The sequence below is a fragment of the Durio zibethinus genome, chromosome 11, assembly GCF_047325235.1.
Source record: "Durio zibethinus cultivar Kanyao isolate XHJ-2024 chromosome 11, ASM4732523v1, whole genome shotgun sequence".
NCBI classification, from domain to species: Eukaryota; Viridiplantae; Streptophyta; class Magnoliopsida; order Malvales; family Malvaceae; genus Durio; species Durio zibethinus.
In genome coordinates, this window is record NC_143172.1 from 18,549,879 (window position 1) to 18,564,799 (window position 14,921).

Here is a 14,921-nt window from a genome sequence, read left to right on the forward strand (position 1 = left end):
AAAAAACCTTACTAATGCTTGGGCTAAGTTTAGCTTGCACTAAATTCCGTTAAGTCACAGCGCAATCCCTACATTCTGGTGAGGTCTGCGAACCTGGACGGAAAGGGGAGGAGGGAATAATACTAGTACAATATTTTGAATGCGTTCATGGAGGCAAATTTTAAATTCAACCTCCCTTCTTATTTCACCACAAAGCTTGAGCAACCGTTCTAAACGCGTGACCTCACATCATCCACATTTGAAAATCGGAGATTCATAAGCCTTTTTGTTCGTACTCATGTCAGCTCTGCAAAATCATTGTCATCTATAATTCCCATACAGTTTCAAGTAAATTTTATAGAAAAATCACATCCCAAATGTCTAATAATCCAACTTTGAATTATGCCCATACTCTGTCATTGAATTCAATTAACCACGTCAACAAAATACTTAAGTATTGTTAGTGAAAATTCTTTCAAATTTGTGTGAAAAAGTTACATCTTAACCTGTTTTTTGCCATTAAATGGTCAAATGTTAGGTTTGATGCTCACATCATAACCAAACTCACTATTTGCTCATGTGTTAAACATTCTAACCTCATGGCAAATTTTTGTCCGACAATTATTAACTATGATACTTTTTATTGAAGAAAGTTGACTCTCATTTAGAAATCAATCTTTTTCCCATCTAAAAGCATCCGTACTGGCGCAAAAAAATGAAGTACGGACCCAAAACAAGGCAATCCCGACTAGATGCCACACTACATCTATGTACTGGTAATATTCCTATGTATACTCGAAATGTCTGAAATTAAAATAATTTAAATTGAAAAACTCCAGAGAGGTACATAATCATCGGCAGCATCACATTCTTCTTCATTCCCGTTGTACCCACAACGAGGAGGAGACATCATCATCCCTGCCGCCATGTTTGCGAGAAATCCTTGTGTCCCCAAAACCTCCTCCTCGTCCAAATAAAATTCATTTTCAGACACTGTTATTTTCTCAACCTCCGTGCTTTCAGCTCTCTTTGCATAATCTCCGGAGTTCCCATCCGAATGCTCAGCCGGTCGAAATGCCTTCGCCGCCTCCGCCGCCGTCTTCTGGATATCCTTTGGATCACTCGAAGCCGGTACGGGAAGCCTCCAAGCAGAGTCCGCGAAGTTCAGACAAGCTGACCGTCCTCTCAGAGCTATCGCCGCCACGTCGTGTGCACGCGCAGCCATCTCCTCCGTGGGAAAAGTCCCCAGCCAAATCCTCGACTTCTTATTAGGCTCCCTCACTTCGCAAACCCACTTCCCAGAGTTCCTACGGCGGACGCCACGGTACACCGGATGCCGAGTCTCCCGGAATTTCTTCCTCCCCGCTCGCTTCTTCGGATAACGCGAAGCTAAAATCACATCTTCATCGGAAAAATTCACCGGACGACTAGTTCCACTTCCACTATCCGACAGAGGCGACGAAACCGACCCAGAATCGACCATCTCATAATTTTGACCCAAAAAATCCATTTCCAAAAGAATAGAAACGAATAGTAAATTAGAGCACTTGAACTTTGAGTTGAACAACGTTTTGACTAGGAGTATTTGAGTGAAGTTTGAGAGTGAACATTCAGTTGAGTAAGCTAAACAAAAGCTTTTCAAGAAAAGGGTATTATGTAGTTTTAAGTATCCCTTGGATATGATTTGCTTTTAGGATTTTAGAATTTGGAAGTACAAGGAACAATGATAAGCATTCGAGTTGAGTGAATGTGAATGACAAGTGTGAAATGGCGATATATAAATATATATATATACGTGAAAACTTGCTTTGAACGTGGGCATTTCGATTTTAAGATTAACAAAAGGAGGGGAAACACGGAAAGTGATGAGGATCCAGGCTGTGGATTTGTGGGGTCAGGGGTTGGGCATCCACGGTTGGTACAAAGATTTTAGAGATAAAGAGTAGGACTAGGTTTCTTTGCCAGCTGTCTCAATTTTGGATTAACCAGAGTGAGCCACGTGGGGTTTTGACAATTTGACTTTTGGATTTTTTTTTATTTTAATATATGGGAGAATGTATCTGGAGCAGTCGGACTCAAAAGGGTCACCTTCAGCATGTTCTGTTGCATTTGGGAAGACAATTTACACGCACGATTTCCTTCAGCTGCGATCCTTGGACTTTGTCAACGTTTGATATTTCAGACGTACTTCTTTTTTTTATTATTAGTTTTTGCCAAATCATATATACGCACTTCTTTAAAATGTTTTTTTCAAAAAAATTCTTTTTTAAACTTTTAATTGATTAATTTTATCTACAATTATGTTTTCTTTTTTTCTTTTAACACCTACAACTTTTACTTTTTATAAGTTTTTACTTTTCAGCATTAAAATTTATGAAAAATCAATTTTGTTAAAAAAATTCAAAATTTTTATTATGACAGACATAATTAAAACTATGTATTTTTTTGAGTATGATTTGTAATTAAAAAGGAATAAAATGAAATTTTGTAATCAACATGAATTTCATTGCTTGAATAAAGAACATAGTACTATGTGAAAAGCACATGTCTAAATAGCAACTCAAAAAAAAAAAATTTTTTTTGTCAGTGGGAAAAGAAAAGGAACATATGCATGTACTAATTGGTAAGCACATAGTCTTTGAGCTTCACTAAAACTTCTGCGAAATTTAAGCAAATTTTATTATTAAAATTTGTTCGACTCACACAAATCATAACTTTTAGTGTAGACTGTGTCAATCAAGAATTAGATACAATATAAGTGGAATGGCAAACTTTTTTCATTTTTTTACACAATCAACTATTTTAATTGGCCTTGACCTCATTTTAGCTAACTGTATCACCAGTGATAAACAGCATTTCTTATCTGTAGAGCACTTATAGTACTAGAAATATCTAGATCTATACAAAAATAATGATTCAATTAAATACTCTTTTCATCTTATTCTCTGCATTCATTTTTTTTTTTTGAGATATTTTAAAATGAAATGCTTTTTTTAGCGCTTAATACTTTTATTTTTATATTTGAAATTGATTTTTCAAAATTTTTTACTTTTTGACAATTAAAAAATATTGCACATCAAAATTATAAAAAAATTTTGAACAAAAATTTTAAAATACATAAAAATTAAAAGCTTTTTATTTTAATATATGTAAAAATAAAAAAGGAGATTAAGATTTTGAGAAGAAATTAGTATTAGTTTTTATTTGATTTATGTAAATCATTAACCACAATCAAAATTTAATTATTAGATTGTATATTAAATTTAAATTTTATAATTAGACATATGCAAGGTAAATATTGATTTTAGAAGTTTTAATTCAAAATAATATCAATATTGTTGGGGAAACAAAGATGAGGAATTAGGAAATTAATTTAGCAATACTCACTGGTGGATCTATCTTTTGCGAGAGAGTGTCCATGATACTTTTAAAATTGAAAATTAAAAAAATTAAAAAAAAAGTTTTTCCTTAATACTTTCAAAAGTTTTTTTCTAACACTCCTAAAAATTGTCATAATTATTCTTTTTCATTGATAAAAATAATAAATTCATTGACAATTTTTTATATATATTATAAATAGACACAAAAAAAAATCTTAGATCCACCGTTAATCTTACTCACTCAAAATCATGGATATGTAATTTTTTAGGTTCAATTTAAACAGAAAAAAAAAAGAGGATGTACTAAATGATATATAATTCTTTGGCCAAAAAATATAAGAAATATAGTTGTAGAAAGGATGCTATGACGAGTTAAGAAAAACTTCGGCGAAGAATTAGACAAGAGAGTTGCTAGGACAGTTTCATGGAAACTTAACGTGGTATGGATAAGAGATGGGAAGAGATGAGGTGGCAAGGAATCGAACTGTCGAAGAAACAAGGCAAATGATAGTTCCAGAGTGACGTCACACGATCTCTAACACACGGTTGACAGTTAAATACTTTCCAACTGCCATTTTCCCCAAGCCAGACAAAATACACAAAGGGCGGTGGGGATGCGGTCGTTAGTGGGTTTTTTTTTTTTCCGCGTTACAGTGCGTGGACCACGTGGCCTAAAACCCGTCCTCCTAACTCTTCTCTTTTCCGGGTCCAGTAATCGATGAAATTACAAAATCATAAAATTTAATAAAAATAAAAAATTCGAAATTTAATTCATAACAATATTTAAATTAAAAAAAAAAAAACTAATAGAAGTAAAAGCGAAGTTGGTGACGAAACTGAGAAGCCCACGTCACTGATAAAACAAGTCGTAGTACGAGCTATTATTTGTAAGTGTCCTTGAAGTTTTATGATGTAATTGGATTTGGAATTTCTCCAGCTAATTCCGCGTATGGAGAGTGGGAGGACCCTTTTTCATTTTTTTTTTTTAAGCACTCGTTTGTTGTGTCCTTAGGAATGTTCTTTTCATGACAACCAAACGCCTCCTCCACGTGGCTGGCATTCTGCTGGACACCACCGGAGATTGAGTCAAATTGGAACAGGACGCGAGCCTTGAATTTATTTTATAAATTTAATTTGTAAATTGATGAGACCTTTGGACCTGGACATGACATTATCCTTGTCTGGAAGTAGAGATGGCCTTTTCAGATTGGCGGAAAAGGGGGCGGTTTGCCTTTCTATTCTTGATGGTGAAAAAGGATACATCCTGGATGAAAACCATTTGACAGATGGGATGGGATGATTTGGGCTTTTGATGTTGATTCCACAAGAATCAAGTCCTTGGTGACCTGGTCAAAGGTTTTCTATCAAAATTATTTTAATTCATTCAAATCGTCATTCTGTTTATGCATTATTTTCTATCACTAACGCTGTATAAAAAAACAAACACAGTTTTTTTACATCTTAAATTAATGTTTTTCTTAACTAGTAGGACAAGCAACTTATTTATTTCAAGCAAGAGCAAGACACTAATTTAAACAAACTAAAATATCCTTGCTCAAGGGTTGCTTCAGAAAGGGCTGGGCTAGTTTGTGATCTTGGATAGACCAATTGGTCCATAGGTATTTGATAGCTTTAGTACTAAGGGTATCCAAGTGCATAGAGAAGCCCACATAGGATTTGGGCAAATTATGAACAACCAGTAGGCATGATCAGTTATTGTCCCTTCTTATACTTTATGCCGTCATCTCTTTTACATAAATAAAAAAAAAAAATGCTATCCCCCTTGACATGAAATTTTTATTTTGTTATTATAAACTTTATAAATTTTAATATATCATACCAGTAATTAATACTTATAATAAAAAAGCATAAATATTGGGACTAATGGATGGGGTTGGATTTGAGATGTGAAGAGCAATGTCGTCATACTCATATACATATATATATATATATATATATATAAATTAATGGACATAATAAGTAGGTTTCATCTTGTGGATGTTAAAATCATCTCATTAACTCCCATAAAAAAAGAACTTTTTAATCTCATCAAGTATGTGGGTAATTATTGGTGCTCTTAACAACTTTTGCCTTTATTGTTTATATTCAATAATTCATTAGTGGTTGTGTTTACCATATAAATACTTCGACCAATGAGAAGGAAACATATGTTAACATGAGGATGATTTGGCCTAAAAAAGTGACATGGCATATTAAATAAAAACATATGGCTTATTTATGTTAAGATCGACCAATTGATATTTTTGTTTAATGAGTAAAAGATCTTTGAGCCAATCGATGTTAAACATGTGGCAATCTCCATTCAAATTAGCCAGTAGAAATCTGTTAAGAGGATTCTTAAAAGAATTAATCCAAATCAGCTGAATTAAGTTAATTTTGGCTAATGATATGAATGCACGTGGCAGATATGATTGGAAGAAGAAAGTAGCTCGCAAATTCTTAGAACTTAAGAAGAAATCCGGAAAGGAAGATTAGGAATCACATTTTGTGAAATCATAACCACTAGCAGCTTCTTGGGCCTTAGGTGGTGGCCAAGAAGTTGCAAAAATTATGGAATCAATAGCTGGGAAAGCCTCTTATTAGGGGTGTAATCGAACCGATATAGTAAGAAGTTCGAGTTCGAGTTCGAGCTCGACTCATAACTCGGGGTTCGATACTCGACTCGAACTCGAGTGAATTTTATTTTTCAAGTTCGAGCTCGATTCATAATCGAATTCGAGCTACTCGAGATCGCTCGATTAAGCTCGATTAATATGTAAAAATAAGTTCGATTCGTATACTCGATAAGAGTTTGATTATTTATACTCGAGTTCGAATTCGAAATATTTTATTACTTAAAATAATAAAAATATATTTAAATATAAAAGCTTGATTAGGCTCGTGAGCTACTCAAACCGGATATAAAAATACTCGAATTCAACTCAATCGATAAGTCGAGTTACTCGAGCTCGAGCTCGATTCAGTAATAATCGAACTAAATTCGAGTTTTTTTCAAATCAAACTCGAGTAACTTACGAATACTAATGTATCATTTACACTCTCACCTCTTATAAAAGAAGGAAACCAACAGCAGCTCAAGACACACTTAACACAACTTCGACCCACCACCATACTCAACTCCTGCCCTAACTAATTTGACTCATTTTTGTCTTGTTAAAGCTCTTTTTTTATTATTATTTTTGATGAATTGTTTAAAGCTCTTTTTCAATCTTCTTTTAAGTTTGATAAATTTTATTCAAGCTATCCGAGAGTTTTTTCTTTGCACTCAATCTTTGGATATTGAGGTTGGTGATTTCTTCAAAAGGACTCAAAGGCTAAATCATTCTTCTTGAGCTAAAATCATCCAATCGATTTATAAATCAATGTCTTTTGATTCATTTCTCCTCTTCTGATTCACTTCAAATTATAAATGTATCAAAACCATATTTTTATTAATTTGAAATCCAAAACTAACTGGTACATCCGGTGATCAAACTGATGTGGTTGAAGATAGCTTCATCAGATTGCAAAGAAGATATAATTTAGTTAAATCTTTGCCTTTAAAACAACTTTCAAGTTCAAAATCCTTAATTTTTTTTTTTCAAAAAAGGACAATTTCATTAGAGAATAGATGAAAGTGGCAACATAAGATTACACTTTAAGCAAAGTTCAGTTTACATCATGCATCACTTAGCGTAGGCATACATATGTTCGATTGATCACTTCAAAGTCCTCAAATTAAAGTGATGTTTTAACTTTGTTTAAAAAAAAAAAATCAAAGTCCATTTTGGAGATTGATTTACATGAATAATTATACGTGGTTAGAGAAAAAATGAACAAATTAAGAAAAGCTATACAAAACAATTAAATTAATGAATTATATATGTAGAATGAATTAAAATGTGGGTCTCTGATCAAGTTAATTATTTAGTGTCTCAATAACAAAGAACATGAGAAAAGTGAGAAGGTGATGGGATGGGTATAAGAGGGGAAAGAGGTAGATCATATTTCAATCCCCACTTGGTAAATTATGACCCATCAGTAAAACCATAAAAAAAAAAAGAAAAAAGGTAAAGCCAATGATGATTCCATTCCCCAAAAAAGAACCCACATTTCCTATTATGTGTAATTATCATTTCAATATTCTATACACATCCTTGCTTTCCTGCAGCAATTCCACATAGGCCGGTTTTTGAATAGTCACCCACCCATTATGTCGATTGAATCTACTACACCACAGCAATTAAATAATACATAGATATTTGAATAAAATCTTTAAATATGTTCTTACTTTGGTTGAGGACCGAAAGTATTATTATTGTAATCTTCAATCCACTTTTAGAAGGACGAAAATTCATCTTTCCTTCGTAAAATAATTAAAGACTATATCCCAGAAAGAATGTACAAATTATTAGAACATGGTTAGAATCTTGAGGTTCACCTATTCCCATTATGAGGGCTCCACCATTTTAAGCGACAAATTGAAGATACAAATCTAAACACATGGAAGCAAAAAGAAATTAAAAGGGAGGGGCCAAATCTTAGATGATTCTCTAGTTTGACTTGAATTCTTGGCTGAAAATTTTGAACGAATTAGAGCTCACTTTCCTTAACCCTAATTTGTGCTGCTTCTCATTTTCTCATTTACTACCAAATTTCATTCTTAGTAGGGCCAGCATTGACATCGTCAGTGTGATTACTTGGCACTAAAATGCACCAAATAAAAATTATGAAGTCTTAATAATCTAATTATATTATAATGATAATAATAATTATTATTATTATTCGAAGAAACAATTTGGTTATACTAATGGAATTGTTATATTTTTTTTACCTTTAACGTTAAAATGGTTAAGATTTAAATTATTTATTTTTATTCAAATCCAAAGATTAAGAATGGATGTAATACTTATAATAATATAAATAAATCTCTCCTTTTATTATTATTCAATATTATTATACATAAATATATATATCTTATTAAAAATATATTCTCGGCCATTTGAAATATATATTTAATTCAATTAATAGGAAAGAGTTAGATTTTATAAAAAAATTACCGAAAGTAAAATTCATAAATGTATTAAACTAATGTGAGAAATATATCTTTTAAATTATTCAAAATAAATTAGATCCAAACAAAATTTAAAATTTTTTATTATATTACTATATATATTTAATACGTTTTTTTTTTTTTTTTGTCTTTAACCTCTTTCAAATTGATAACAAGAACTGGTGATTATTCTGAGATTCTTAATTTCTTTTCAGCATGCCGACATTAATTTTAATGTATACTTTAATATAGTAAGCAAAATTTTGGTTTTGTACTTTGAGATACTCTTTTTCGCCCTCACCGAAAGAGAGGAGAAGATTGGCCTTGGATTACTGTAGAGAGCCGGTTGGGGGTGTGACACAAATTTGACATTTGGAGGCAGACAATATCTGGCCTGCCTTCAAAACGTATGTTGACTTTTCTAAGATATTTTCCTTCCAAAACACTTCTGAAAAGAGCGAAGCCCAAAACGTGTAAGAACTCTGACGTGTTGGTGGTCTTTTTTCGGGCATGTTGGCCAACAGGACCAGACCATTTGAACTTTAATTTGGACTATCTGTTATTTTATCATATAGTAGTATAGTATATTTGAAATTTCTTAACATATTCTGGGGGCCGGGTCACAGACTAACACTAAGGTACCGTTTGAATTACACTGCAACCAACAGACTTTGTAGTTGTAATAAAAAAAAAAAAATTGCTAGGTACAACTTTTGTTTCCAAAGAAAATAACTGTGCCAGTCAAAAATTATCAGTCATCAATTGATTATTTTTGGTTTAATTGATGATCTATAAGTGAGATTTTTTTTTCATTTAAAATTTGCAAAATAAATTTGTTAATTTAATATAATAAATTTTATTATTTAGTACATTAATAAATATTTTGAATAAATTTGATTATTCATTAATAAAATTAATTATTTATTAATATATTTTATAAATATTAAACAATTTAAAATTTTTATTAATATATAACTTATAATCTAATATTTTTAATGATTATTTTTTCTTCTTATTATAAACATTCAATTCACCGGCATTATTATTTTTTTTATTAAACACACATTCCACCACTTTGCACATGTTCAGTTATCAGATTTTAGGACGGCAATGTTTGAAATTTTAGCGACAAACAAAAGTTGAGAACTGAAACAGTCCATAAACTGGCAATGAAGAAAAGAAAACAGCAGTACTCCTCGTACAATATTGTTGTTCATTTACTTTTCGACTTGAAATTAACTGAATTCCAAATCGTGAAAAAATTCATGCCATCAATGATAAATGGGCCCACCTATAACTGTTTTTTAGTTACAGTAATCATTTTAGTAGCTACTTCAAACATATATTTATAACTGTGTTTTTGAATGAAAGGTGCAAAGAATTCCTTTATTTCCTTTTCTTTTTTTTCTCTAAATTCATGATGCAATCGATATCATATTAATGTTATTGTCAAAGTAGAATATTTGTGACTTTCTCATCAATTGATGTTTGAAGATCCAAATCTAACTTTTGGAACAATATTGTAGAGTCACTGTCGTCTGATGAAATCTGATACTACCGGTCCGGCGGTAATGCTGTCGGTCGTTTCTTAATTCATACCTTAATTATTTCGACCTTTTGCTTGATGAGCTTCTTTCTGCGACTAAAGTTTACCCTTTTTCTGTTTCGACTTCCTATTTTCAAAATTAGAAGCAAGAAGTTTGACTTTGACCTACACAGCAAATTTCATTGCCGACTTAAGCCCAAACAAATCTATATTTCTTTTTCACTTTAAAAGTAGTAGAAAAATCCTCATAGTATTAGTTAATTAACACTATTTTTGAAGAAAATAAATGGGATGATGAATGAAGGAAAAAAAAAATGAAATATATGCCATATAGGCCTGCAGCTTGAACAAAACTAAAATGGCAAGATTTATGAAATTATATATATATATATTTGAAACTATCAAGTTTGAATTCTAGTAGTCGAGTACTCCAGCACTCTACTACCAGACCCGTTAGGTTATGGAAGCTTTTTGTGTTGATGGATGGATGAAACTTTTTGAAGCTTAATTACTATTTCTCCATGTTTATAAAATGTTCTTAATTAATGCCAAAATTTTCATGTTGCCGGATTGGGACCCAAGGATGAAGTAATATATATTTCTATCTCTTGATTCTTGATGGTCTCCTCTATTAGTTAATAAGTTCATTCAAACTGCAAACGACCCATGTGATCCCACGACAATACCTTCAAAAGCATCACAAATTTATCTCTTTCGGGGTTTAACATTTCGGATGGAGATTTCTTTCCATGACTTTCGCCACAAATTTTGCCTTTTATCTAGGCAAAGAATCATTATGATTGGTCATATTACTCACAAATTATAGACACAGGTTTTAGTGATAACAGTTTGAATTATAAGAATTTTATGAAATAAATTATGTGATCAAGTGTCTTTAACTGCAACATGGTATGCTAGCTAGAGTACTATTTTTTTCCTCCTATTTTACTTATAATGTCAAAGCATTCATTAGCCACTTATTACGTTCATTGATATATATCCGAATATCATATATAATAAGTAAATATCATATATCGAAAGTGAGCCTCGTCGTTTGATTTTCTTTTTTTTTTTTTTTAATAAAGAAGCCAAAGTCTAAGAAGAATTTTTCCTTTTTTTTTTTTTTTTATAAAGAAGTCTAAGAAGAATTAGGAAAGAAGAATTAACAAGTGTTAAAAATTAAATCTCAGCCTTACAAGAATCCACATCCTAAAAGAAGCGGGTGAATTATCTAAATTTTAAAATCATTGATTGGTTTTAAAGTGTAACAACGGTGTTGATAGTGTGCATTTAATCAAATGACTAAATGGTGTATAAGACACTTACGCTTGGTGAAAGTAAATCACTACTTAACATTATATCACGATATTTAGTCCTAAATAATAAGAGGTTAGTTCAATTAGTAAATTTGTCATCTTTAATAACAAAGGCTTCGGATTCGAATTAATATTATTGGTGACCTCTTGTAGGCGCTAATCCTAAATACATAACTTTTACGAGATATGTCACATTTTATTCTCACTTAAAAAATTAAACAATCTATCTATCCCTAGATTTTTTGTATATAAGAAAATATATGTAGCTCTAAGATCTTTGTAACACCAGTTCTTGATATTTATGTTCCATACCATATTATCATATCTTTTTTTTTTTTCGTTTTAAGTATAAAAAAGTTTAAAGGAAGAGAGATGAGATTAGAATTGTGAACCTTATCTCTCTTATATTATTCTAATTATGAGTGTAAATGGAAAGTCATAATACAAAAGAAGTGACTTCAAAACGTGCTATAAATTTTTTTTTTTTTTTTTTTAATTTCCTTCATTCTCTCCATGTATGATTTGCAATTGGATTCATTGAATAAATATAGAATATAATGAAATTCTTGTTTGACTGCAATTTGAATTAGTGAAATTCATTGAATAAAATTGTTTTTCTTACACAAGATTTTTTGCAAGAAATAATGTATTAAAGGCTTGATTATTTTAGAGAAAGAAAAGTTTGTTTCTAGCAATTGTTGTATTTGTTTTGTATCTTCTATGCTGAAATGGTCTCTATTTTTTATATTTATACATACCGATATTTACGAAAAGGCATATCTCTTGAATCATATGGAGGATATGTTTACCCAATCAATTTGGCTTTTCAAATTATAATTAAAATTTAATCAACTAACTTCATTCAATTCGTCGACTAATTTCATCTGGTAAGTCGACTAATTCACTCAAAAATCAAAATTTCAATTTGAATTTCATTGTTAATTAATTATTCGATATGTTTAGTCGATTAGATTGTTGAGAAAGTCCCAACTTGCATATTTACTTGATCAACTCATAGGTTTAATTCTACAAACTTGATCCCAAGAGTTTTTAAATCCTTTTTGCACCATGTTAACATAAAAAATAATTTGTCAACTTAGTTGATTATTTCACTCTTTTTTACAAAAAGAGGTTATAATGTGAGACAAGAAAAAGAAAAATTAGAGATACAATAATTTAAAATTTAAAATTATTAAATATTATCTCTTGAGAATAATTATATAAATTAATTAAATTAAATTTTAAATTCTAACATCGACTAACAACTGACAGCTCTTGGTTGTTACAATATTACCGATTACTTTTGCATTGTTTTGCACAAAGCATAATATGGCAATAAATATAAAATGTCTTCTTCTAATTTGTAAGATGCAACTATTATTGTTCTACATGTTCGCAAATATTATTTATGCTCAGCTAAAAGATTGTAATTTCATTCATAATTAAAGTCATGTTCGCAAATATGACCCTCATAATTAAAGAGTATTAGTGTCAGCTAGGCTTAGCATAATTACTTTTAGTTTTTTTTTTTTTTTTTTTGCGTTAGTAATTAACAAACATTGTACCAACTGTACCTAAGGCTGCAATATACCAAAAAGAAAAAAACAAGAAACTGGATTGAAGTTGCAAAATAAAACATTATTTTGTACGAAAACATTCAAAAGAGAACAAAACGTTGTAAAACAGTTTATACCGTTATAACAGGTGAGGCATCTTATTTCCGACTTTGTAAGTGATTATTTCGCGGTTCTTTTTCCTTTTCCAAAGGTATCAATCCGTGTGTCCTACAAGTTTTCAGAATTACGCTAAGAAAAAAGATATACTACTAGAATCTATCAAGTTTAGAATGGCAGTATATCGCATTACTTTTTAGTTTATATCCTCATCGATGTTACCAAATTAATTTGGCTCTAAAAGGAAAGTTATTTCCAGTCAAGTCAGTGCGACCCAATGGCTTTAACTTAGAAATAGGCTTTTTATAGGCAATAGATGAAAGAAACCAGAGAAAGAAAAGGTGCAATGCTGATTATGAGGATGAGACGTTGTCGTACGAGAAACTTTGCGTCCACCGGGGTCCACGGATGTGATGAAAACACTTGTATTATTGGAAACTACCGGGGAAAAGCAAAGACTCCCTTGCTTTAATTACCCCAGCCAAGCTTAAGAGCAACAGCTCTGAAATACACACTGCTCACAACATACCAACAGAAAAAAAGCTCCAACTCTTTTTATGGCTAATTTTACACGCTCTTACAGCAAATTAATTCCAAGCCAACGTAATCAGCTGCAAAACACCCCCAACCATGGGGCATACCCCTCAAAGAGATCAAAACACAAGGAGTGGTAATAAAAAAAAAAAAAAAAAGAGGGGAAAAAAGTCATGAATACCTTCATGTTACGGATCATCATCTACTTTTCAATCACAGGCTCCTACATTTCTTTGTACTTTATACTATCACATTCATAGTAAATTTTGAGTCTCTTTAAGTGTAAGTCCACAGGCTTTCCGCATCTGAATTCTCCGGTGAATCATCTGAGGGTGGTGAGTTTATCCTGGGTGGGCTTACAAGCATTCCTCCAGCCATGTCCACCATCAAATTGGGAAAGTTTAGAAGCTCTTCCTCGTCAATAAATTCCTGACCAGAACCAGACTCTATGCAAGTACTTGACATGGTACCCTCATTTTCAGGCTTGCCTTGTTCCTCTTTTGAGTCTTTTGATGACCCAGTATCTGGCTTGGGTAGCCTGGAAGCGGCAGCACTAGCAGCTGCGGCCCGAATATCGGTTGCCGATGTAGAAGCCGCTTTTGGATACGAAAGAATCATATCGGGAAAGTTTAGATCCGTGTCGGAACCTTTTAGGGCAATAGCGGCCACATCATACGCGGCAGCTGCCATTTCAGGGGTCGGGTACGTTCCAAGCCATATACGCGTCGTTTTACGCGGCTCGCGTATTTCAGATACCCATTTGCCGCTCCTGCTTCTTATTCCCCGATAAGTCGGATGCCTTCCAGAACCAGTTGGAGATTGAACAGGCCTTGGCGTCGGCGTCGGCGTCGGCGTCGGCGATGGAATGGATGGTACGCTGCTGGGTGTTGGAGATTTTGGCGATTGGTATTGTGGCTGATGACTCAATATCGTCCTGCCTGGAGATTGAACAAGTCTTGCTAATGGGTTGTCCTGTGGACCGGCAGACGAAGGCTTTGGCGAGTGGTCTTGCGGCTGTAGATCGAGAGAGAGTGGAGGGTAAGGGATTTGGACAGTTGGGGTGCGTGGTGGTTGCTCTTTTGGGGGCGCATTAGTTGAAGGATTGGCCATATTTGTCTCTCTATATATATATGTATGGAACCATGCGTACGCAGTAGGACTAAGAGGGGTTGGGAATTAAATCGTTTTGGATGCTGTTGGGTTGGATTTATAAGGAGAAATAAACCAAGGCGTGGGGAATTCGCGGACCCTTTTTACTCAAACAAAACAGTTCTTTTCTAAGGATTACTAGCCTGGTGATGTGATTACTTCTTTTCTAAGGATTACTAATCCGGTGATGTGATGGTAAGATGGAGGCTACGAAGCGCACACGTATTTGGCGCAAAACTTAAAAACAGATTAGCTGTAAATTACCTGTTTGTCTTTGTCCACGCCCTCTGT

The 14,921-nt window shown here is 32.6% G+C and overlaps 1 protein-coding gene and 1 pseudogene across 2 annotated transcripts; both read right to left on the bottom strand.

Annotated features, from left to right (window-relative positions):
- Positions 1–600: 600 nt before the first annotated feature.
- On the bottom strand, positions 601–1,746 carry LOC111289568 (dehydration-responsive element-binding protein 1E-like). Its single transcript, XM_022880719.2, has one exon. It carries the CDS (start codon positions 1,487–1,489, stop codon positions 800–802), a length of 690 nt encoding a protein of 229 aa, XP_022736454.1. The 5' UTR covers positions 1,490–1,746; the 3' UTR covers positions 601–799.
- Positions 1,747–13,358: 11,612 nt separating this feature from the next.
- LOC111290879 (ethylene-responsive transcription factor ERF027 pseudogene) lies at positions 13,359–14,676 on the bottom strand (annotated as a pseudogene). The gene has a single exon (XR_016346431.1). The product of XR_016346431.1 is annotated as an ethylene-responsive transcription factor ERF027 pseudogene (transcript).
- Positions 14,677–14,921: the final 245 nt, after the last annotated feature.